The sequence below is a fragment of the Pipra filicauda genome, unplaced genomic scaffold (assembly GCF_003945595.2).
Source record: "Pipra filicauda isolate LSUMZ 115617 unplaced genomic scaffold, ASM394559v2 scaffold87_size3191425_pilon, whole genome shotgun sequence".
In the NCBI taxonomy this organism is placed as follows: domain Eukaryota; kingdom Metazoa; phylum Chordata; class Aves; order Passeriformes; family Pipridae; genus Pipra; species Pipra filicauda.
This window is the reverse complement of record NW_024105064.1, coordinates 2,230,318-2,255,751: the sequence shown is the minus strand read 5'-3', so window position 1 is coordinate 2,255,751 and position 25,434 is coordinate 2,230,318. Positions and strand designations below refer to the sequence as shown.

Below are 25,434 nucleotides of genomic sequence, written 5' to 3'. Positions count from 1 at the left end.
CTGAGCGTATTCAAACACAGAAAATGAACTGAAGACCTGCTGGAGAATTGGTTTGCCCAAAAGTGACTTTTACAAGGCAGTATTTGGAAACTTAATGGGAATTGTCAAGAATTATGTTTCTTAATAGGATTGCAGCGCACTGTAAGCACGTTGTTAAATTGTGGATTACAGACTGGGTTTGATACCTGAATAAATGTGTTTTTAATGTTGACTCGTACTAAAAAGGAACAAGTCTGTGTATTTAGGTGTGTGACTGTTTTCATTTGCTGTGTAATGGTTCTGTCACTGATTTGTCACAGGGGGATGATGTGGGAGCTTCCATTTCCAGCTTCTGGGAGGAAGTGTGCTCTGCACAGCTTGCCCTGTGAACTCCCCTAAACCTATGGATTGAGCTGGTAGACAGGAGAGATCCCCCGTTCTCTGAAGGGATAATATCCTGATCCTGTGGCCCTGCTCTGTGATAGCCCAGCAGTATTGCAGCCTGGCTTGAATTATTAATTATTAAAGTGAGCCTGCAATATTCCTGTGGGGTGTGTGCTCTGCCCTGCTTGGGTAAACACACACTTTGGTGGCTCTGCAAATGGAGTGACAACGTCAGTCAGAACTGGAGGTTAAGGGTAGAAGAGTTGAAGGAAGCAGTGAAAAATGACAGTGGAGGGCAGAAACAACTGTTGAGTTACTGTGGGGCTCTGCAGATAGAAGCATCTAGTAATAAATGCTTAGTCATTTCTCTGTTGGTTAATTAATAGTAATATATTCTCCTTCAGAGCTGCCTTTTGTTTTCCAGTCTGAAGGGAGATGTCTCGTAGTATGTGACAGCAAAACTGCTTGGCTTTGGAGAAGGGGATCCTTTAGGGTGTATTTTTTTGATAAATGTACCTAGAAATTTATGCACAAGCAGGTTTCTAAGTTTTTATGACTTACTGTGGTTGTTTTGTCAGGAGGATTTTTTTGGGTTTTGGTTTTTTTATTGTAAGGTCAGGAAAGAAGACAAAAACATCCCTGGCCAGTTGGATAAAATTGATGAGATTATCACTAGATGTGTTGTTCTTCAGAAGGAGCAATTGCATATAGATAAATTAGAACAAAGGAGTAAACCCCAGAATATTGCCTTATTTTGATTTAATAAATAGAAGTTCATTGAAAACTTACACTAAATGCCAGTAATTTTTGTTCTTACAATAAGTTAGCTTCCCATGCCTTCCACTTACCAGGAAGTGTTGAAATGCTCTTAAATGGGAATTTCTTTCAGAGCAAGGCAGAAAAGAAGGGATGTAGTTAGGAAATCTTTGGACTTGGGTCGCTGAAGCACCAACAGTTATTAATATTCCTGAACTACTTCAAAGATCTCTTAAGACCCTTCCTTTTAAAAGATGTTATTTTAAGCATTTGGCTTTAGGCATCTGCTAAACTTGTAATATCAGTTCTTTTATTTTCTTACAGAAATTCTCTGCTGTACCTAGAATTAAGATGATTTTTTTTTACCAATAACACACATGGCTCGCAGATGCATTTCGGGAGGATTAATGAAGTGACCTGTCAGAGTCCAGATTTTTACGCTCAAACGTTGCAGGAGGATGATCCTGTCTTGGATGTAGGTCATGGGATTAGCCCCAGGGAACGGGAGTGTTTTGACAGCACGGGGGGCTGTGTGCCATGGGGGCAGCTGGGGGCTGTCCAGGGGTGGTGGCACGAGGAGCCACAGGGCCACTTCACCTCAGAGCTGTTCATTGCAGGCCTTGTCCTGCCACAGCCCAGCACTGTTGTCTGCCCGGGAGGATCTGCTTTGAGAGAGTGGCAAACTATCCAAAAGGTTTCTTTTCAAGTGCTTGTTGAACACAGGGAGGGAGGGATGGCTCCCCAGGCCTTGGAAAATCTGGGCATGCAAGCAGAAGTGGGCAGCCAGTTTGGTGATTTTTCGGTAGGTGCTGTGTGACTGTGTGGTAATAACCTCTGGCATATTGAGGAATCAGCTTTTAGGGTGAATTATTCATGTTCTGTAACAGTTCTGGAGGAGACAGAAATGCACTGCTCCTCTGAGACACTGGTTCCACTTTGGGACTTTGTGAACCTGCCTTGCTGAATTTGGGTTTTGCAAGGTCTTCCAAGGTTTCCAGATTTGTTAATATTTTGTTTCTTCCCCGAATTTTCTGAAATAAAAGCTTTAATTATTTTTTCCCCTTTTTCTTTTTCCCCCCTGAGTACTGGAGGCTATTTGGGGTTGGTCTGAGGTTATTGTTGTTATTTTTGTGGGGTTTTCTGATTCTGAAGTGCTAAAAGGAAGCAGTGAGGGACCTGTGAACTGCCTCACTGCTTCTCTGAAGGCAGGTTGCTGGAAGGCTGTGCTGGCTGATTAGGGGCTGTTCCGTGGAGATCTGCTGTGCCTGGTTTTTCCTGCTGTTTTGTGTGAATGAGGCTACAGCATGAAGGAATGTGGCCAGAACTTTGGAAGGACCCTAGAACTGACCTTTATTCTTTAGCCAGCAATTTTCCTGTGCTCTGTGCAGCCACGAGAAGGGTTTTTTTTCCTAATAAGACTCTTGCAGATACATCAAGCAGAGCAGGAAAAGTGCACAAGGTTCTTCAGGAGGAAAAGCATTTCACCAAAAAGCACAAAAGCTCCTAAAATCTCCACACCAGTGACCCTTGGAGGGAGCTGCCTGGTTGAAATGGGACCTGTAATTCCATATTGAGCTATAGGTAATAATGAAGCATTTGTGAAATCAGGTTGCTAAGCTGCAGGTATTTTTAGCCTGTGTAATTATTATTTTACTTGCACACTGTATTGGAAATGGGAATCTGTGAGCTCTCTAAGCAGCCAGTGTGGCTCTTGCAAGATGAGCATTAAGTTATGGACCTGATGCTTGTTTTGTGTGTACTTCCCACTAATATATGGAAAAATGTCTGCTGAGCACAGCGACTGCTCCAGCTGGGAGCTTGGCAGTTCTTCAGCACCAGAAGCAGCCAGTCCCTCCCACAGCACACTCGGCCCTGCTGGCCTTGCACGGCACAAGAGCTTTCAGGAAGTTTTTGGAGGAGCTGTACAATCCAGCACTGTCCCCACCAGGTTTTGGCAAACCTGTCAGTAAGGTATTGCTTGCTGCTTTTCAGTGCTGATGTGCCTGGAAATTATAGACGTGGCAGATGATTCCCAGAAGGAAGACATCAAATTGATGAGAAGGAGCTGTATCCTTTCAATTGAGCCTATTTGGGTTTATGAATCTGTAATTATTATTTTATGCTTCTATAGGTTGTGCTTCAAAGCTGCCCTTGTAGGAGGTGGCAGCAGAGACTTGGCTTTCTGGACCACAGATCTGCACTCCCCAAGGAAAGGGGGAATTAACTCTTGGAGGAGCACATACACAGGAGGATACCAAAACATCCTTCCAGTTTCCAGCTGCCTGCTGGAGCTGTTTATGTTGTTAGTTAGGAACCCAACCATCAGACTGAGGATGGGGTTTGTTTGGGAGGGTTTTTTTTTATACAGAATAGCCTTGAAGCTTTAAATTTGAGACTTCTAATCCCTGTTGCCTGGTGGCACGTTGACATTTCATGATGTTGGCAGTGATCTGGCAAGGCCATGTGATCTCTTTGGCATCAAGACCCTGTTCTGTGGTAATAATCAGCTATGGAGGCTGTGAGAAATAATTTTAATAACCTAACTTGCAGTTCCCTGGTTCCACAGACCTTCTCCCTACCGTGCAGGTTATATGTCAGAGTGGGGAGAGGTGTTGGTACCTGAGCAGGAGCTTCTGCAGGCTAAATTAGGAACTGCCTGCCCACATACAGCCAGCCCTGCTGGGTGTGGGATGCTGTTCATGAGGAAGAGAGACCAGAGCAGCAAAGCAACTCCATTTGAAATCACTGCTTTGCCTCAGTAGTAATATTGAGGTTTACTAGTAGGTTTTTTGGGTGGTTTCTGCAGGGAAATTGTTTCTGGTCGAGCGCTCCGAATAAAACAACCTTATGTGCCACTTTTGTAGGAGGATGTGTTATGCAAGACATTTTTAAGATTCAAGTGGTGTAATGGCCATGGAAACTAGTTTGTAGTAGTGTTGGGTGAGATCCATGTCAACCCAAAATACATGTGTCTGCAGAAGGCTGCCCACAGTGATTATATCCCCTGCAGGACACATCTCTGCTGCTCCTCCTCCAAGAGGTGCTCCAGTCCCTTAATCCTGCTCAGACCTTGTCCCAGGGGCTGAGCCAGGCCCCAGGTGTGGTGGTGTAGGGGGTACACGTCTGGTGCCTGGCCCCACATCGAGTTGTGCCTGCACTGATGGTGTGTTCCAAGCAGCTAGAATGCCTTTGCAGCAGTCCAAATATTAGCCTTGGCACCCAGTCAGTGTGTGTGTAAAGCAGTCTTTAAGAAGGTTGGAATTAACATCCAGAATATTTGGGTTTAAAGTCTCTCATTGAATCCATAGGTCAAGAAATAAAACGTGTTTATGCAGCTAATGGCTTTGGAGAGGGGGCACTGAGTGTGTTTAATCTTCTTAGGAAGTTGCTTAATTTTGGAGGGTTGCTCAGGTTTCCTATGGTGTTAAAGTAAAATACTTCTAAATGCTTTCCATGCTCTTCCAAGCCCTGTTTATTCCCACTTTTCCTCCCTGCTTTCCCCAAGCTCGTGAAAAAAGTCATAGTCTCTTCTGCAGAAGAGTCTTCACGTGTAGGACCTGTGCTCTGGTGTGTGTTGGAGTGGAGATGAATTTTGGGGCTGTGTTGTCACTCAGAGTAACTACTTAAGTGTCTTTAGAGAAGAAAGGCTGTTGGGCTGAGAGCAGTCAGTGAGTCCCTGTAGTGGGGAAGCTTTACCCAGAAATGCTGATGCTTTTGCCTGTTGTTTTTTAGTCCAGGCTGCTGTGGTGCCTCTCCCTGGGGCAGGAGGCTGTGGGGACACCGGGGACACCAACCACCTCTGGGGCTGGTTTAACCACTTGGGCCGTGCTCCAGGTGCTCTGGGGACCTTTTGTTCTCTCCTGCTTTTGGAACCCCTGTTCCTGGTGCTGAGGAACCCCCAGCTCTGGGCTCAGCAGGGCTGGAAGGGCTGCTCAGGGCAGTGGTGGAGCTCCTTACAAGAACTCTCTTTGCTGAGCCAGTGCTGTGGTGTGTGGAGTGAACTGGCCTCTAATTTTCATGTTGCTTTTACCAGGCTGCATTTTAGCTAAAAATGGAAGCTTGTGGCCATGCAGATTTTTTTTTTTTTCAGAAGTAGTTTGTCTACTTTTTTTCTTAAATGAGCTCCATCTTTACCATAGAATTGCAAATCTCTGGTTGCCAGGACTGCCTTCTGTGGGTATCACAGGGTGCTCTCAGCGTCCCCAGCTGAAAACTCAACTCTGTGGAAAAGTTTGCTGTTGTGCTTCCTTCCTCTCCTTGCAGGCTGGCTAAAGTAGCTTTTTTTGGGGTTTTTTTGTTTGTTTTTCTTTTTTTACAGAAGGCAGATGAAATCTGCAGCACCTCTCCTGCATTAATGAGGGTGCAGCACAGGACAGTAATGGTGTGTGGTTTGGCCTTTGCTGTTGTGTATTCTTATGTGCCAGCATAAATTTACTTGTTTACATTGCAGGTAATCCTTTCAGAATTTCATTAGGTTCCATTGTCTCTGCAGGGTGGGCGAAGTTTGTTCTGTCAAGACTTCTGAAAGTTGCCCCAGTTGCTCTTTTTTCAGCACTTCAGCTGGCCACGTCCTGTATTTGTGTCTGGGGGGGTGAGGTTTGGCTCTGAGCGTGAGTTACTGTTTTCTGTTTATTTAAAAACGTGTTGTTCTGGCAGTAACAAACAAACCTGCTTACACTGTGATGGTTTCATAATCACAGCATTAAACTGTTCATCTACAAATGAGCTTGGATGAGGATGATCCATATCCTAAGTAGCTTAACCTCCATTCCAGACACTGAAGTGAATTTTCCAGCTAATAGCGAGCTGTAAAATCCGAAATGCGAGAATTTCAGCTTGAAGGACGTGGAGCTGTAGGCTGGCTTTCTGATTTAAGATTATTTTGCTTCAGTACCTTCCTGCTTTGTGCTTGGAATAATGTCCCCCTGTCCTGACACAGTGGCTTTGAGCAGGAGCACTCGGGTGTGCCCTGCCATCCCCCCAGCCCTGTCCTGCTGTGACAGGGGCAGGTCCCCGTGTTTCCATGTGTGAGTGGTTGTCAGTGTTTCAGATCTTGGGGGGGGAGCTGTAATAGTGCTTCGTGCTGCCAGAGGACAAAATTGTTCCAAAATCTCCTTTATTGACCTTGCTGCAAAGCCCGTGTGTGTGTGTTAAACCATTTTGTGGGCCCTAACTGCAGGTGTGTGATTTCCTTAATGTGGCAATTTGTACTTTCTCTGCTCTTTTGGAGCGTTGTGCTCTCACTGGAGCTCCTTAGTGGGAGGTTTATGTAACTTCTGATAAAATAGGTATCTTCATATTTAACTGTGCTCAGAAGGCAAATGCACCTCAGGAACAGGACTGAGCAGAAATAATTTCAGTGCTTTGCAAATGCTGGTTTTTGGGGGGGACGGGGCACTTTGTAGGGCAGTGAAAATCAGAGTCTTGTGTGAGTGAGACAATATTTTGTTACAGTCCTAAACTCTCTGCTGGCCTGGGCTTCTGTGTGGCCAGGGGAAGGGAATGAATGGTCTGAGCATTGCAGGAGTTTTCTTGGGAGAAGAGTGTTAAAAGCTTCTCGACACGAGCGAGTCTTCTGGTTGTTTCCTTCCTGAAGACGGGCCAGCTGTTTGGGAGCTAACAGAATTAGTCTGGGCTTTGATAGGGTTTTAATTTCTGCTGAATTTGTCAGCAATCGGTGCTCGTTCTTGATAATTGTATTAATTCTGGGTTTGGTGTGGTTTTTTTGCAGAATTTACATGTTTGACAGCAGAAGTTGCCTTTCTACTGTAGTGAGAGAAAATGTAAGTACAGAAAGAAGGTAACAACTTTTTTTTTTTTTTTTTTAGTGCTTGAGAAACGTGCTCTTTTTAAAAAGTGACTAACTTCAGATTTTTGGCTGTTGGTCCGTGCAAGCCCAAAAAGTCCCTGTTTTCTCCCTTAGCATGTGTATCCTTATGTCAACAGGAAGGATTTTAAAATGGCCAGGGAACCTGCTAAATAATAGATGTTACTGCCTGCCTTCTGTCAGAGAGGGAGCTGGCACAGCAGAGGGAGACCACAGATGAAACTGTTTCATCTCAGTGGGGCAGGGAACTGTAATAAATAAAGTGATGAGAACAGTCATTCTCTCATGAATGAAAAATTACTTCTGCACCATGTTTGACAAAAGAAGGCCACATTTCTTTTGAGCAAAGTGGCTCTTGTCAGAATGTTCTTTTCAGTGTGTCAGTATTATTTCAACAGAACCTAAAAGTTTCAGAGTTTATATTCTGTGTAATTGTAATTATTACTAATGCTCTTGGAACAGTGAAATCTTCATTACCTTCCAGGCCATAACTTCAGTTTCTGTGGAGCTCCTCAATCTGGGAGGAACGTTGCTAATTGGCCAAGCATTTGCTCAGTGAAATCTGTTTCAATTACTAGATACTTACCTGTTTTTCAAAAAACAGGCAGCAAGCTTTATTTCCCTACCCATACCTCCATCTGGAGATGGGTGTGCTTCAGGATCCGAAGGCACCCTGAATTTTTTTCCTTCTATTTTGGATTATATAAACGTGAGAGGCAACACCTCAGATCTGTTCCACGAGCAATTCTGATCTTACTGTGTTTTCTCCCGACTGAAAACGAAACACAAAATCAATATATACCTCTGCAAACAAAACCCAACCCTCAGCTTTGCCCAGCCAACGTGACGTGGAACCGCTGGCAGCGAGTTGTGTGTAATTCCTTTGTCATTGTGAAAATGCCCAAGCTGCTGCTGTGCCTGTTGCTAATAGGATTTGTGGTATCTCCTAGATTAGCACAGCTCCATTTAATCAGATGCCCTGCTCTGAGCTGTCTGCTGGCCATGCCCTCAGCTGGGCGCTGGGGCTCTGCTGCTGCAAATGGGGTGGGTTTGGCTTTTCGGCCCCGTTGGGGTGTGATGTGTGTTGGCAGAGGAGAGGTGGAGGGAACAAACATCAGCCAGGCTGTTCACAGGAGAAAGGGGATTTGCTTAGGAAATTACTGTGCTTGGGTAATACACAAAAAATTAGCTTTAAACCCTCGGCGTTACCAGACTTTGCATCAGCAATGGCTCGGTGGGATTATGTTACTTTTTGGTAGTAGTGATGTGTGCTAAAAATATCTTGTGGCAAGCAAAGTTTGGCCATCAGGGGATAGAAGTTCTAAGCATTTGACTTAATGATAGCTTTGCTTTCAAATCTGTTTTTTCTTCTTTTAATCTGTAGAGATTATTCACAGGAGAAGGATGGAAGACTCTCTCCCTTTTTTACTCTTTTTGTATAGGAATGCTGTGAGAAAATGAAAGAAGCACAGCCTTATTTCTCTTATCAGGTAGTTCTAGAGAGGAATAATATTTAACCCAGGAATATATGTCTGAATTTATATGCTCTTCCCACTTCTCGAGCATCAGGCTGCAAATAAGTGTGACAGTATTAATGATACCTTGGGTTCAGTAACTGGACCTAATTGGATAAGCAGCTTGAGCTGGGGGAAAAGGACATTGGAGTTGTTACAATGAAATGAGGGGAGTTCTTCCTTAGCCTTGGAATTTTTCTGTCACTGTTTTCTGAGTAGTGAGCTTTACCTTTAAATAAGAATATTACCCCGGGCTCCTAAATGTATCTCCATTTGCAGGAAATATGTGGAAGTTCTGTAGATTCCAAAAGGCTTTTTGCAGTTCAGAAAGTTGGTGCAAAGTTGTTTGGACACTCAGCCTGGGCTTCCATAACTCTCCCCTTACACAGGAAAATAGCTGGTGTAGGTTAGAGAGAAGCAAACCCAGAGCTGCTCCTTTGAGGTGAGTGATTTGAATAATCCCACGGAATGTAACAAATCATGCAAAGGCAGGAGTTGAAGGCAGGAGTTGATTTTCCCGTGTAGGAAGCAGAGGAACAAAGTGACTCTTCCCTGGGTAACTTGTGAAAAGGGATTAGAGCCTTGGGGCACTTGGAGCAGGAGGAACAGGGAACTGCCTCCCAAGTGCCCAGATTGTTATCCCAGCAAGAAGAGAATTACCTACAAGGTATAGGCTGGTCAAGAGGATTAGGGGAATTAGGCTTAGAGCAGAGACACTTAAGCACTTCAGCCTCTGGAAAGGTCTCCAGTGAGTTGGAGAAAGTGAGTGTGTTATTGCTGAGCAGCTGCCTTCAGGAACACACCAACCCAGTCAAAAAGAGGGAGGTAAGCATGGGTTTGGCTGCTGCCTGTTTCTTTGGGAAAAAGGGCTGTGGAACTGGAGGAGGGACTTTTTTTGTGAGGTTGGTTTGATTGAGAAGCTCAGTAATTTCTTTCAAAACTCCAGGAGTAGAATCATCATCTATAGGTTCTTCTAGAAACCTTCTTTTAAGGTTAAATGCCTTTACAATATGCCAAGAAACAAAAATCTGTTATTTCATGATATTTGATTGTGTTTGTTTGCAATGAGCAGAGAAGTAAGAGCAGAGACTATTTAATATATGATCTCTGCCTGTAATAGGAATAAATCTATGTAAAAACTTCCTATGTACCAAGAGTGAGAAGAGACAAAAGTATTTTGTGTTCCCATACAGTTCCCTGACCTTACCTGTTGTCCTTGGTCTTTTAAAGTTATTTTTTTTCAATACAGGATACTGGTAAGCTCTGATTTACAGCACAGCTAAAAAGAACACAGGAGGATGCAGCCTTTTTTTTTTTCCCCATAGAACTCATATTTCTACCATAAATTTAATTGTCTAAGGCTGAGTATAAAAGAAATAGAAAAACAGCCAAGCTGGTTTGCTGTTTGTCCCATAAATTTTGCAGTCTTCTTCAGAGAACTCCCTATATTTTAATGCCCTTGGCTGGGTTAGGATTTTCATTTCCTGAGTGTGAGTGAGTTCAGTCATGTTGGCAGGAATTAGAACTTCCTGTTGATGTTGAAACAACAAAGACTACAAAGGGAATGTGGAAATCTGGTTTAAACAATTCCTATGGATGCTGACAGAAAGGCAGCTCAGAGTTTTTGGAGTTGCTTGGAATGCAGAGGGGCTGACATGGAACTCTGAAAGTGTATCCAGCTCCAGGATAGGAACTTCCATGGATCTGTGGTGTTGCAGATGGGAAAGCCCTGGAGGGCTGTGTGTGTTCAGCTCCTGGTTGTCACACAGAGAACGTTGAGAGGGGCAGGATCCACAGGAGCTGCTGTAACAAGAGCAGTTGTTAAATTCCTTGAACTCTCTGCTGCCTGGGATGATGGAGCTGGTTCTGCACGGAGCTGGGAAGCTTTCTGGGGTGTTGCTGCACCAGTCTGGGGCTGCTCACTAAAAAGCAGCTTTCCTTCAGACTCACTGGAGTTCCCAGTCAGGCATTTTTGGGAGCTCAGCTGCACAGGAGGTGTGCAGGCTGTGCCAAGCACTAAGACACAAGCATGAAATGATCTTGTATGATTTGTTTTAAGCTCTCTTCTGCCTAAATAATCCAGAATGCAACTACAGGGCTCAGTTTCTGAAGTGAACTTTCTTAATATGGGTTTTTTCCCCAGGATAAGGGTTCATCTCCCAAGGCCTCTCCCTGTTCCATGCAAGGAAGCTTTGTTGCATTGAAATGCAAGAGAATTCTATTACATAGTGCACAAAACCTGCAGAAATAAATTGGCACTATTTTAAGGAGAGTGTGTCTGCTTTGACTGACATGAGATTATTCCTCCTATTGTGTTTTTAAATAAAGCTGCTTGTAAAAATCTTCAGTGAAGTTCCCTGTACCTGCAGCTGGAATTCTGGTGTCCTGGATCTTTATCATGATCCCATCAGTGAATTGCTGTGACCTTGAGCAGAGCACTTAAGTCTTGGATTGTAATTTCTTGCTCTGAAATAGGAATGATACCATCTCTGAATTCTTTGTCTGGGAAGGTCAGTATTTGCTTAGTAGGAAATGGGCTTATATATTAACCTGGAGAATGGCAGAAGTAGAACTGGATATCCAAAAGCTGAAATATATCTGAGAAAATGCAGTTTATTCTTGAAAACAGCCTTTAGAGTTTCTTTATGACAAGAGTAGTGCACTCCTGTTCCACCAGGTGTGTGAACTGCACAGGAGCTGCAGGTGTGCTGAAAGGGTGGAGAGACCCACGGGGGGTTGGTGGGAGGTGTAGCATGAACAAAACATCTTGAGGAACAAAAGAGCATTCAAAAGAGAAGGAGGATAATAAAACACCCGGGATGGGCTTTGTCTTAACTGGATTTTGGACTGAGCTGAACAAGCAGTCTCAAAGGGGCTTAGGGATGACCCTGGAACCAGAAGAGAGAAAGAAGAGACCTCATTTCACAGGGGAGTGAAAGGGCCTTGAAGTTGTGTGAGGGGAGGTTTTGGGAGAGAAGCCAAGTAAAATTCCTTTTCTAAAATGTTGTTGGCTTCAGAGAATAGTATAAAACTTGTAAATGATGCTGTGACAAGATCTGGCATTTGTTCCTTGAGATCCTCAGTTTGGAAAATAACAACTAATATGGAGAGAGATGAGTCTGGTTATGGGGGATGGCAATATTTAGGCAATGCTGAAGTCTTAACTATTTTGAAACTTTTTCTGGCAGTGGTGTTTGTTCCACTGCTCTAATTTGCCTTGACAGTATGTTCTCTGTTACTGCGACAGGATAAAAACTTGGAAGTTATCCTCATCTTTCTCCTTGGGAAGGGCTTTAGGAGGAAAACAAAACCCGCATGCTTGCAAAGATAACTAAGCTGATTAAATCTTAACAGAATAATATGGAAAGCTGCTAGCAAAGCATTTGCTTTATTTTAATAGTAAAGGGTCAATTCTGGCTAATAAAATGTTCTAAAAAACACAGTGCCCATGTTTATTTATAAACAGGTGCTCCGTGTAGTGTTTGAAATTGGAACCAGTCATCCTGTGCTGCAATAAAAGATAAACTTGATCAGCACGTTTCTTCAGCATCTTCTGCTGCTGTCAAGCTGCACAGATTTTAAAACAAAAAGTTTCAGAGCAGCTGAGTTTGAGACGTTGGAATGCCAGGGAAAGTGCCAGCGATGTCTTTGTGGAGCAGAGACTTTTCAGGAGAAGTTGGGTGCTCAGGGGGAAATGTCTGTGTGGTTGTAGTGCTGGGAGACAATCCAGAGGCTGAGAAGCTCTGAGGATGGTTCAGGGGTAGTGCTGGTTTGTAGAGCCTGGCTGGCTGGCAGACAGGGAGAGATGTGAGGAACCTGCTGCTGATGGACACCAGGAAAACAGAGTCTTAGAGGGGAGGAATGTCTGTGGGAAATGATTTTTAAACTCCTCCCCTCACCCGAACATTCAAAAAAACCCCTGTTTTTTTTCTCTGACAACATGTTTTCTCTGACATCCATTCTGGATGTCTCAGGGACTTTCCAGCAGTTATCAAGTAAAATCCTGAGCTGTGTTTGTGCCTGATCTCCTTTTATCCAGGTATCAGAACAACATTTTTCATAACCACCATGTTACAGACAGGGTTTGTAATGCTTTTTATGGTATTTTGCAAGTGCTGTAAATACTTTTGAGGTGCTTATTCTTTGCTAGGAGGATTCCTTACTCTGATCTGAAGACCTACAGGGAAGGTCTGACTTTGCTGTCTGATGTTGGTGTTATCTGCTCGTTCCCTCTGGAGAAACTTGAGTTTGTACAAAACTGAATCAGAAACACACTAATGCAAAAAGAAAAAAAAAGAGGGGCTGGAGGAAGGAAATAAGTCCAAATTATGTTTTGTTCCCTGTGACTGGGAGCTGAGCACATTTGGGATGGTCACACACCGAGGGGATTTCAGAGATGTATTTTCACCTGGATTCCAGGTGAAATCAAAGTGCTGTTTGAAATGACTTGTCTGCTCCTGTAATATCAAATTATGGCTTCTGCTAATTGTGCTGATTGCCTCCTGTCTTTCAGCTTTCTGGCTGTTCCCGAGGTGGCAGTGGAGCACACCTTTAGCACAGGAAAATGAGTGAGCTGGACCAGTTACGCCAGGAGGCCGAGCAACTGAAAAACCAAATCAGAGTATGTATTGTGTCCTCAGCACAAATGAAGGGTCATTTTGTGTCCTCAGGGGGCCAGAGATGGACAGAGATGATGCATTAAGTGCGTCCAGAGTGTCAAAATTAATACAGGAAGGGACAAGCTCATGTAACTGCTTTAGAAAATTACTTTTTGGTCTTGGATATGGCTTGGAAAATAATAGCTACGTAAACAATGCCCAGAATTGCTTAGATCAATAGGGATGTTTGCTGAAGATTTTCTGAGCCAGACCATGACTAATGTTAAGAAACCTGCTGCTTAAAATAAGGTCAGTGATAAGGTTAGTCAGGGCTTTGTCCAGTTAGGTCTTGAAAACCTCCAAGGCTGGAGACTGCAGAGCCTGCCTGGACAAGCAGTTCCATGGCTTGGCTGCCTTTGTGGTGAAAATCCTGTCACCTTTCTCCCAAAAGAAGAAGAGATTTCAAAGTCAAGTGCTCGGTGTGTTGTGACAGCAGGCAGTGCATTATTTTAATGCTGCAGGGTCCTGTCTGGGTGACAGGCAGAAATGCTTTCTGAACCTTGCTTTGAGGGGGGTTCATCAATTTGACAGAGATGAATAAATGTACAGAACTTCCTCCAATTTCTCTCATTTCCTTCTCTTGCAGGATGCTAGGAAAGCATGTGCAGATGCCACCCTGGCTCAGGTAAGCATTTCAGAGTTCAGCAGCAATTAGGAAAATGTGTCTCCTTTACAAAAGGAAAGTATGGTTTAAGAAGGTAAATGCAAGGGAATCCTTTTTTGCCTCCTTTAGCAAGTTTTTTTTATTTTGCCCCTGGGTGTTTTCTTCCAGAAATAAGTACATGTTTGTCCAGTTTCTGAGAGCAGTGGCCTTGAGCAGTGGTTTCTCTGAGTGACTCAGGGCACATTGCTGCTGCTTAATGGAAAATAACGCTCTGCTGTGGATGTGGCAGCAGTGCTGTTGTGTTAACCCTGATAATCTGAACCATGGGGCCTGCTGAGGTTAAATGTCTGCCACATTTATCTGTACAGGGGTATAAAACCCAGATCAAAGGTCTGAAATCCTAGAAGTCTAAGAAGATTCGACCTCAGCCAAGTAATTTCTGGGAGTGTGTAAATGCAGCGGGGCTGCTTTGTCCGTGTGATAGAATGACATAACTTTGGATTGGGCAGTTTTTAAAGAGCTCAGTTGATATTGAGAGTGGGGGACTTTGGTCTGCACTGGGCTGCTTGTTTAGGTGTAACTGTGTGAGGTGATGCTTGTGGAGCAGGGGACATGCAGTGAGTGCCCCCGTTGCTGTTTCAGATCACAGCCAACATCGACCCCGTGGGGAGGATTCAGATGCGCACCAGGAGAACGCTCCGGGGACACCTGGCCAAAATTTATGCAATGCACTGGGGGACTGATTCCAGGTGGGTGCTGGGGGTACAGATCAGCTCGTGGGGCTTCACTGTTCCTTGGGAAGTTGAGTGCCCAGGACTTGGTACCACTGGGAATCACCAGTTCTGAGAGAACTCGGACGGCCAAGAGAATTCAGGAGCACTGAATGCCACGGTTTTCCTCTTGATGTCCATGTTTTTGGAACCCAAATCAAAATTCAGATCCAAAGTACCACTCCTTGTCTGCTTGCCTGAAAAACATAGTTATGGTCCCACATGGGTTCTGAGGAACTGTGGAAATAGAGCAGATTCCATTATCAGTTGTCTTTTTTCCTGACAACTGCTGCTGTTCACTTAGACTCGATGGCACTGGTATCAGCTGCCTTCATCCTCTTTCCCTTACAATGTTCATCACAAAGGTGTTCCTCCTCGTCTGCCCACAGTGATTGTGTTTCCCTCCTGCTTCCTCTCTAGGCTTCTAGTTAGTGCCTCCCAGGATGGCAAACTTATAATTTGGGACAGCTATACTACAAACAAGGTAAGGCCAGCTGATACATTGCCGTGTAATTCGTTTGTAAATGCAAAAAAAAAGGAAGTGTTGCCTGTCATGATTTTGGCTGTGTTGCTTTCCCAGCCCCAAGTCCAGATTTTGAATTCTCCAAAGCAAACAAATAAAGAGCAGAGCAGTGCCCTCAGTGCAGTGTGGTGTGGAACTGTGCACCACAGATGGAGAACGGGGAAAGACTGAATTCCAGAGAAAGTTTGGATGTGTTTTGATGCTGCAGATAAAGTGATTAACAGAGTGCAAGCAGTAATGAGCAGGTTGCACCAGAGGGGTCAGAGATTTAGGCATAGCCCTAATAATTTGTTGTCTGCAGTCCAGTGCTGCGAGACCTGCCATCCCCAGTGAGTCATCACTCTGTGTGTGCAGTCACATGATGCACTTCAGGGTTACTTTTACTTTTGTTTGACAGTGTTGGTGTTTACTGGTTATGGGCACTGTTACCAGGGCTGGCAACAGTTCTCCTCACCCCTTGGAGTTGGGCTGACAGAGCTGCCCCAGTCTGTGCTGCACAGGACTGTGGGACTGGCTTTATTTCAAATGCATTTTCATAGCATTAAAACCAATTTTGCCAATGCACTGGAGCAAATGATGTGCTACAGAGGAGAGAGAAGCAAACAACTGCAGCAGCAACTCCTGAGACTGGGATTATTGTTGAACCCCAGCTGTAAAACTAATGAATCCATAACTTCAGTAAAGAGTAATAATGTAGTTTGCAAATTAAAAATAAACCCTCTCCCTTTGCCTTCATCCTCCTCCTCTGGCCTCAACCTGCATCTAAATTACTGTACCAACTAAAAGATGGTAAAATAATCACTGTATACCATGATTTCTGTATTAGTATCTTCAGTTCTTGTATCTGTGATCATTAATCCATGCAATATTTTTGGCAGTTCCAGCACACACTGGAAGTAACACAGTGTTGTCATAAATATGATCATTCCCTGATGATAAAATAAAATGGCTCAAGGTGAATATTCCAACCAATTCCTTGGTAGAGGAATTCCAGAAATGAACTGGTTGTGGTTTAGTACAGGGGGTGGGATTTTTTTAACTGCTGATTGTTGCAGGTTCACTGATCCCTGTCTGTTCCTCTGCTGCTACAGAAATCTCTACTTAAGGAATTCAAGAAGATTGTTAATATTGCAGGAAGTGCCACCATATTTTTAAGGGTTATCAGCCCTTTCTTAAAGCAAGTTTGAGGGATGAACACAATGAGTTAACAAGACAGAACAGGTTTAGCTTCCATAATTATCTAAAAAAAGTTCTTTGAGCACAGAATGACAAGGAAACATGGAGTAGTTATTTAACTATGAAGCTTGATTGCCTGCAGTGGGTTTCCAAAGCGGGATTTAAATGGCAGTGGAAGCAGCGATTTCCTTGCTTGTTCATTCACAGCAGCTCAGCCTGGAATTGGCACTTTTGCTGACTGTGCTTGGAAGTCAATATTTTCCTGAACCTATAATAAACCAATAGTAATCAGGGCGCTGAAATGAAATAATTTTACTTTTTACCAAAATCGCTGATCAAACTGGATCCAGGGAAGGCAAATCTGAGGTTTGATTACGTCATCACTCGGTCTGACGAGCGATAGCTGCAAGTTTTACCCTCAAAATAGTTCTGATGCTCCAGCAGCTGCTTCCTTCTTGCCCTTCTGCCAAAGAGAGAAGGGTGTGTTGAGGGACAGGTGAGAACCTCCCTGCTGGGCCGTGGGTGTGGATGACTCGTGGGTGTGTGTGTTCCAGGTGCACGCCATCCCCCTGCGCTCCTCCTGGGTCATGACTTGTGCGTACGCTCCCTCGGGGAATTACGTGGCTTGTGGTGGGCTGGACAACATCTGCTCCATCTATAACTTGAAAACTCGTGAAGGGAATGTACGTGTGAGCCGGGAGCTCGCCGGGCACACAGGTGAGTGCTGCTCAGGGGGCTCCAGCTTACCCGGGGAAAATGAAAAAAAAAAATTCTCTCTCAAATCCAGTTTACCAGTTAAAAAGACACGCTTCCTTCCTCAGGCAGGACCTCAGCTGCAGACTGCCTGGTTTTTAAATGTTTTTAAACCGTTTTCCTGCTGCAGAATTGAACAAACCCCACAGCTGGAAGCTGATGCTTGCAGGTTTTCCTGTTTTGCTGTAGTTGGGATTTTCAGGGGATGTTTGTGCTGTGTGAAGTGGAGGTGGCTGGCGCTGATTTTTGTCATTGATGGCTGGGCAGGTGGGACTGGAGTACAAAGATGCTTCAGAGCGTTCAGATGAAGTTCTTTGATGCCACTGTAGGGAAACATCCAATGTCCATGCTCTGGCCTTTGTGCTGACCAGGAATGTAGTTTAATTTCCCCCAGTAGTTGCATGACACAGTCGAGGTTTATCAGCATTTGTTGCTCCTGGTGCAGTGACACCCTTGCAGGCTCAGTTCCTTAGTTTCCTGTGTGCAGTGCAGGCTCAGCTGCCCCTCTCCCCAGCTTGGCCAGTGGATTCCACCCCTCTGTCCTCCTTCCCCTGGCTGGGCTGGGTGTGATCTGTGAAGAACCAAACCACATTTTGTCCAGAACATTGGAGGTTCCAACACAAACATTGCCTGTTGCATTCTGGGCTTCAGGAGAGGAGGGAGCAGCACATAATCCAGCCAGTTTGCAGCATGGAGAGTAATCCCTGGCCTTCTCTGTGCCCCTTTTATTCTGTTCCCAGGCTACTTGTCCTGCTGTCGTTTCCTGGATGATAATCAAATCGTCACCAGCTCTGGCGACACCACTTGGTGAGTGTGACATTTGGATGTGATTTCACTGCAGTTAACGTGCTATTGCAATGTTTTTTTTTTTTAATGCAACTGTTTGGCTTTCAGAACTGAGTCTATTAAACTAACAACTTTCCTCACGCTCTTTTTGTATTCAGTATTTGTTACTTCAGAAGTCATATTTGGATTTTTCTAATGCAGAATTTGGTTTCTTGTTGTTCAGAAGAGCTCCTAGAAAATATTCTACAGTGACAGTAGCTGGGGTTTCTGAGGAGAATGTAGGTGTATGTCTTCATAAATACTGGCTTCTGAACTATAAAAGGCCTCCATCTTTTTTCATAGGTGTCTTTATTATATCTAATTCTTAAAAGCATTGCAGTTCTTCCAGGCAGCAGCTCTTAAAGCCAAGGTTGTCTAATAAATACCTCTCCTACACAGTGTCAGTCTCTTTGAATGCCTAATGTGTATTAGTTCACTGATTCTGAGTATGGAATATATATGGGGTTAAAATATGTTTCTAAATATGTGTTGGTGTTTAAAAAAAAACAAACCACAACCACAACCAACCAAACAAAAAAAAAAGCAAACCAAGAAGGCTTTGTTGAAATTACACTCTTTAAAAGTGAAAGCAGCTGCTTCAGGAGTTATCATTGTAATTCTAGAGTTGCCTGGATAACAGTTTGTCCTTGACATCACTTGAATTCAGCCCAGCTTCAAAGCACAGTATCAGAGCAGAGTCAGCTCTTGTTTGCCTGGTGCAAACCTGCCACTGATGGGTCTGGTTTACTGAGAAATTACAGAAATTGAAAAGCCTGACTCTTCTTAAGGGTTTGGGCCTCCTGTAAGGAGGTGGTAGTGTTGTTTCATCCCTTTATGCTCTTTAATTATCACTGTAGTGGTGATTTTGCTGACTTGCAACTTTAAGATCAGACATAATTCACAGAATTACACATCCTCAGTGGGTCTATAAAAATGAGAAATGCTGACTCAGCTCTTGCTGTAGCCTTACCACTGCTGGTTTATATGAAGCTGTGGTAGTGCTGGACAAGTCGTTGCATGGCACAAGAACTCTGTGTATGAACAGTGGTGAGTGTCAGTCTTTAGTTTTTTGCACTGTTTTTTGATTTAAACCCCCCAATATTATAAAACTGAACATGGCTTTAAGGTCTTCTATGCACAGTTATCCTGGAACAGCCAAATAGTTCAACAAAACAGTGTTTATTTCTGCAGTCAGTATCAATCCTGTTGATGCTTTAGGGAGTTCTACTCCAGCACTGATGTAGATGAACAGGTTCAGGGAAGGATTCCTGTCTCACCTGACGGAGCACAGACGTGTTGACTTTTGCCTTTTGAACCCTTCTTTCCAGCGCTCTCTGGGACATAGAAACTGGTCAGCAGACAACCACATTTACTGGGCACACTGGAGACGTGATGAGCTTGTCCCTCGCTCCCGACGCCCGGTGTTTCGTTTCTGGTGCCTGCGACGCCTCTGCCAAGCTGTGGGACGTGAGAGAAGGAATGTGCCGGCAAACCTTCACCGGCCACGAGTCGGACATCAACGCCATCTGTGTGCGTACCACCGACCACCTGGGGGGATTTCAGCTCCTGAGCCTGTGCTCTGGGGGGTGGTGCTCCCAGGTTTTCCTAAACAATAGTTCTGGAGCTGAGGTGGTGAGTGGAAACTGGCTGCTCTTCCACGCTCCTCATTTCCTGGCCTGGCTCAGGAACAGGGTGGCCAGCAGGTCCAGGGAAGTGATTCTGCCCCTGGACTCAGCACTGGTGAGGCCACCCCTGGAGTGCTGTGTCCAGTTCTGGGCCCTCAGCTCAGGAAGGACATGGAGGGGCTGGAGCAGGTCCAGAGAAGAGCAACAAGGCTGGGGAAGGGACTCAAGCACAAGTCCTATGAGGAGAGGCTGAGGGAGCTGGGGCTGTTCAGCCTGGAGAAGAGGAGGCTCAGGGGAGACCTCCTCACTCTCTGCAACTCCCTGACAGGAGGGGGGAGCCGGGGGGGGTTGGTCTCTTTTCCCAGGCAGAGATCAGCAAGACAAGAGGGCTGGGTCTTCAGCTGTGCCAGGGGAGGTTTAGGTTGGATATTAGGAAGAATTTCTTTGCAGAGAGGGTGCTCAGCCATTGGAATGGGCTGCCCAGGGAAGTGGTGGATTCTCCATCCCTGGAGGTTTCTAAGAAGAGACTGGATGTGGCATCAGTGCCATGGGCTGGGAACCACGGCGGGGTTGGATCAAGGGTTGGACTCAATGATCTCAGAGGTCCCTTCCAACCCAGCTGATTCCATGATTCTGTGATTCTCCACTGGTTTTGCCCATTAGTGGAGAGTCATGTCCTCTCACGTGCTGCTTCCTATTCCCACTCATGTACAAAATGGTGTGTTGGGTGAGACAGAGGAACCAAACCTGCAATCCTGTGTGTCCTTTCCCTCCCCACTGCAGTTCTTCCCCAACGGCAACGCGTTTGCCACGGGCTCGGACGACGCCACGTGCCGGCTCTTCGACCTGCGGGCCGACCAGGAGCTGATGGTCTATTCACACGACAACATCATCTGTGGCATCACCTCTGTAGCATTTTCCAAGAGTGGCCGTCTGCTCTTAGCCGGGTATGACGACTTCAACTGCAACGTGTGGGACACGCTGAAAGCTGATAGAGCAGGTGAGGCTTTGGGGTTGAACGGGGGGATGTCTTACTGGAACAGGCTGTGCAGGGAGCTGGGGGAGTCACCGTCCCTGGGGGTGTCCTAGGGGATGATCAGTCAAAGACTTGATGATCTCAGAGGTCTTTTCCAACCCTAATGATTCTGTGATGCTGAATGTGTGGACTGAGTCTTGTGCAGAGACCTCTCAGAACTCACAGTCTCACCTTCAGAACTCTCTGATAACCTGTTTTAGGGTGACCAGTGATGTTAACATACAACACTGCTCAAGGGTGGATGCTTGGGAACAGGAAAACTGCCATTAAAAACAAGGGCTTGGGGTGGAGGGATTATTTTTTTTTAAGACTTTATGGCTTTGTTTATGTGTTAACTATTCAAAGCAATTCAACATTAATGTTGCTGTTTATACACAGGAATTTTTTTCCTGGTGTTTGTAGCAGTAGTTGTAGAGACAACCAGCAGAACAACAGAGACTGTTGAGTTTATCTTTTGAGGAAATGAATGTGAAATTTATGGTCCAGAGAATAAGATAATTCAGCTTCAGTTCTTTAAAATGAAAACTTTTATTAGAAAAAAGGAAGAAAGATACAAATCAGGCTGCAAATGTTTCATTATTTTCATCAGAGAACATGGGATGAGAACAAATATAATGTATTTAAATCTTCTGAGGCTTCAGCTGACCAGGCAGATTCAGCACTTGTATCATGCCTGATTCTACATTGAACACCTTTGTGGTTCTGGTTTTGTACAAGTTTATAAGACTTCTTGGTGCTGTTTTTGTTTTACCAAATTGCAGCACTTACTGTTGGTGGTAGAACAAGGAGAGTCCTGTGAACGGTCAAATTCATGTAGAAAAATTAATTTCAAGTCTGTCAAGAATATCTTGGCTCAGTGCTGTGGACTGGGAAGAGCTTGAACCTAATTAGGTTTTCTTTTTACCTCCTTGAAACTGTTTAATTGAAGGGGATAGAGGAAAATGTTGCCTCCCTTAATTTTTCTGTTTAATGTCTCAATTCTTTTTTTAATGGTGCTATAATTGAATTGTAGCACATCTCCATATTGACAAATAGATTGTATGTAGGAGTCTGTCTTGTAAGTGCTTGTAAAGGTAGCAAGATTAAATTGGATGAAAAATGCTTTAAGTTTGTAACATAATCCAGTTTAATTTCTGGTTTTACACGTGTAAAAACTTTGCAAAATTTAACTGATCTTTATCCTTGTGGAGAGGAAATGGCAAGTGCTGTGCAGTGTGACATTGTCAGAATCTTCAGGGCTGTGATTTCCCAACTCACCAGAGGTCAATGAAGGTCATAAAGAGGGGAACATCCAGGGAAGATTTTGGAGTAATGCCTTCAGTGAATGACCCCCTTGGGAGCACACCCAGTTTTACCTGAGTTTGTGCTCGTAAAACCAAACATCCCAGCTGTGTTTGTTGAGGATTTTTGACTGTGTGGGTTGGCTGATCCAACTGAAGAAGTCATCCAGGAATGCATTCCCAAATAATGCTCCCTGTCCCCAGGTGTCCTCGCCGGTCACGATAACCGTGTCAGCTGCTTAGGTGTGACTGATGATGGCATGGCAGTGGCAACAGGATCATGGGACAGCTTCCTCAAGATCTGGAACTGAAGTAGGTGGGTATCCAATTCATTCCTGAGGGCTTGGCCTCCTTAGGGGTCCAGAGAGCCTTGTGCCAGCCCCAGCCAGTGCTGTGTCACTGGGGCTGCAGCTTAGCATTCAGATTAGGAAAGGCACTGAGGAAAAAAAAAAAAACAACCAGTTGGGTTTTTTAGAAGACTATTGCTTTAATGTATGCAATGACATTTCTCTGCTGGCCTGTTTTTGCCATCCTTTATTCTCCTGTGCTGTTTCTTGGGCCCGGGTTGGTAAATAAGTGGAATGGGGAGATAATGGCTGGGTGCGTCAGGGGGAGCCAGAGCAGAGCTGGAAACTTGATTGCAGTTTAGCCAAGAGCAGCTCCTAATAAATAAATGTTTGTGTGTGTGGCAGAACTCGAGGACTCCACGACTGGAAGAAGTTCCCAACAAAATTAAACACGATAGCATATCCAATCCAACCATACTAACTCGGACCCCCATCCTCCCCAACTCAAAGGGCAAGATCTTCTCCGTCTCCTGTTGCTGAAATGAAGAGCACAATTACCTTTCCAAGAAGAATTTCTGTGTTGTAAGCAAAATGAAATTGTGCATTCCTTTTGGGACCACTTTTTTTTTTCTTTTTTTTTTTTTTTTTTTTTTTTTTTTTGTCTTGAGAATTTAAAAATGAAACACTATCATAAAAGCATGACCAGAAAATAAACTTGAGCATAATTGTGAAAACAGTTTAGCTTTCACTGTAGTTTCCAAGTTGAAGTTAAGGACTTTTATCTCACACACTTGCAAATTTTAAAAGTCATGTTTGTAGCAGGATTTTTTTCAAGTTTCCTTTTTAAATACATTTCTTTATGTATTTAATTGAGCAAAACAAGGGAGTCCTAGCCCAGAGCATCTGGGGGTTGTTAACGCTGTAAATTTAGTCCCTAATTTTTTTTTTATTTTATTTTCTAGTATCACAGATAATTGTTGCACAAAACTTGGCATATATAGGATAATGTTAAGCAGTAAGGTAACCAAGCACATGCTGTAAAAGGTAATGAATGCTTGTTTAAAGAATCCTTTCACCTTTTATGGATAACAAATGCAATCCTTGGTCCCTCCTGCCCCCCCCTTTTTTCACCACACTGATTTTTTTAATCTGTTTTGGTTTTGTCCACTTGAAAGGGCAGTTTATATATCCTAACACTATCCTATAAGTCTCAACAACCAGGAATCTCTGTTTTCAAAAGAGACCTATCCTACACTTGGGTATTGAGTCAATTCTTTGTGTATGAAATGATGTACAAATCAATGTTTTGAAAATAATGATCTTGAACTTTCTAAGTTAAACAGAAAAAAAAAAACCTTTTTTGATTGTTTGCCATATTGGGTGGGTTTACTCTTAGAATCGCATGCTGTAGAAATGCTAAAAAGTGCATATTGGACTAAAGTCCTTAGATGTTTTTTCTTTGAAGAAATAACCTGTTTAAAAACTGTAACCATTGTCGCTGTATTCATTTCTTGTTGCTACTCTGTGCATAAATCTCTGAAGAACTCCAGTACAAAGCTATGCACGTTTTGGAGTAGCGTGATAAAGTCACTTTTTTTTATTATTTTTTTTTTTCCTTCTTCTTCCTTTTTTTTTTTTTTTTTTTTTTCTTTTTTTTTTTTTGTTTTAGAAAAAGAAAAACAAAAAAAAAACAAAACAGCCTGTTCAAACAATCGCTGTCAACAAAAGATTCTGGGGAGTGGGAGGAGGGAACCTTGACCATCTTCTTTCTAAAATCAGTTCCTCACAGCCAGTTCCTCTTGCAGGATGAGTCCTTTGCATCTGATCAGAGTCATTTTTGTAATGAGCAGGTTTTCCTGGCTTTCTTTTCAAATAAAATGTTAAAAGCAGCAGTGTTTGGACAGCAGATTGTTCTGTTAAACTTTCCTATCTTCTCACTGTATCCAGAAATGCTCCTTCCTAGCAGCAGTAGTAGCTTTTCTCCATTTTGTTTTTTCTGCAACATTCTGTACAAAAATGTGCTGTAATTGTGCGTTAGGCCTGGATTTGGCATAAAAGATGAATTCCCTCTTATTCTCTTTCATGAAACTACTCTGTAGAGCTTTCTCCACGCCCTGTATCCCTCTTCACCTTTTGTATTTAATTTTAAAGTCAGTGTACTTCAAGAAAGCTGGATGCAAGATAGATACTATATTAAAATGTAATGTTATTTAAGATGTAATAAAGCAGTTTGACATGAGTTTTGACTGATCTGTTTTGCAGCTTATTGTTCAACCCACAAAACAGCTTCTGTGGCAGGATTGGAGTTGTGAAATTAAAACGTGCAAGAGGAGGGAATGATGTCCCCAAGCAGATGGTCTGGTGTTTTTAGATGGCTTGGATTGTTAATGGTTCGTGCAGGTAACTCCAAATGCAGGTGGCCACTGTGGTTCCTGTGGTACCCATCCCAAAAATGCCTTGTGGGATGTGAGTGCAACACCTGAAGAAGGAGATCAAAGCAAAATGCTCAGTAACTTCTCTTAAAACTTCTGTGTCCTTTAATAGGAAGAGAGTTGAGTGGAAATCTTGTGTTATTGCCCTGTGAGGACCTGGCCCCAGCAGCTCAGTTGTCCTTGCTGTAGGTGTTGAGCAGGGTAAGTCAGTGCCATTTTCATGCTCAGTAAGAACAAACTCCCCACAGGGCAGAATTTTATCTAAGATAATTCTTTTAAGGAAGGATTTCATACCCAGAGGAGCAGGTTCCTGACACGAGGTGTTGAAAAGCAGTTGGTTTAACAACGTGGCGTCGGTCAACTTGGGGGGTTTTGTTTTGCATTTTCAGTGAGGAAAGTCTCCTGTTCTGACCCAAACAAAAGTGTATTTTCCCTCCTTTCGCATCGACCAAGAGAAATTCCAGTGCCATGGCTTGGTTTCATACCAAACATGGAAATTCTCAGCCTCAGTGGAGAAGCTTTGAAAAGCTGTGGGTATGGAAAATATGATGGTGACATGACTTAACCAGCAGCCATGGACTGCCAGCCTTGGGCCTTTGGATTCCACACACTGGTAAGTAGCTCATGGCTGGAAATGCTTAAATTTGGGAATTCCAGTTCTGTCTTTTCCAATTCCAAATGGTATAACTGGGGTTTTTTTCCCCCACTCATGTGGAATATTTTTATTCCAACAGACATCTCACGTGTGACTTTGTCTGGTCTGTAATAAAATCAATGAAGGCATGGTCTGTCTTAATCCATGTGTTACATCACTGTGTCCTGCCCATGCTGGCCATAAAATACCTGCCAGGACAGTGATTCCTTGTGCCTTGTGGAGCCCTTTGTGATTTATTTGAAATGCAAACAGTTGCAGCTGGCTCTTATTACAGAGAGGGTTCTGTTACACATGAAACTTTGTGATTTAAAAAGGGATTCACAGTTGCCTGGTCCTGGTAACATAAAGGA

The 25,434-nt window shown here is 43.8% G+C and overlaps 1 protein-coding gene across 6 annotated transcripts in view; it reads left to right on the top strand.

Annotated features, from left to right (window-relative positions):
* Positions 1 to 23,600, top strand: part of GNB1 (G protein subunit beta 1) — a 35,311-nt gene extending 11,711 nt beyond the window's left edge. For 4 of the 6 annotated variants that reach the window (XM_027728676.2, XM_039390864.1, XM_027728673.2 and 1 more), the window contains exons 2-12: positions 6,851 to 6,902; positions 12,974 to 13,081; positions 13,705 to 13,743; positions 14,365 to 14,471; positions 14,913 to 14,976; positions 16,746 to 16,908; positions 17,685 to 17,751; positions 19,098 to 19,299; positions 20,178 to 20,394; positions 21,915 to 22,026; positions 22,403 to 23,600. In XM_027728676.2, coding sequence (XP_027584477.1) covers positions 13,025 to 13,081; positions 13,705 to 13,743; positions 14,365 to 14,471; positions 14,913 to 14,976; positions 16,746 to 16,908; positions 17,685 to 17,751; positions 19,098 to 19,299; positions 20,178 to 20,394; positions 21,915 to 22,021 — 1,023 coding nt within the window. In that variant the 5' untranslated portion in view covers positions 6,851 to 6,902; positions 12,974 to 13,024 and the 3' untranslated portion in view covers positions 22,022 to 22,026; positions 22,403 to 23,600. Of the gene's footprint in view, positions 1 to 5,625; positions 5,711 to 6,850; positions 6,903 to 12,973; positions 13,082 to 13,704; positions 13,744 to 14,364; positions 14,472 to 14,912; positions 14,977 to 16,745; positions 16,909 to 17,684; positions 17,752 to 19,097; positions 19,300 to 20,177; positions 20,395 to 21,914; positions 22,027 to 22,402 lie in introns of those variants that run through there. The other 2 variants (XM_039390863.1, XM_027728679.2) reach the window with 2 other exon arrangements.
* Positions 23,601 to 25,434: the final 1,834 nt, after the last annotated feature.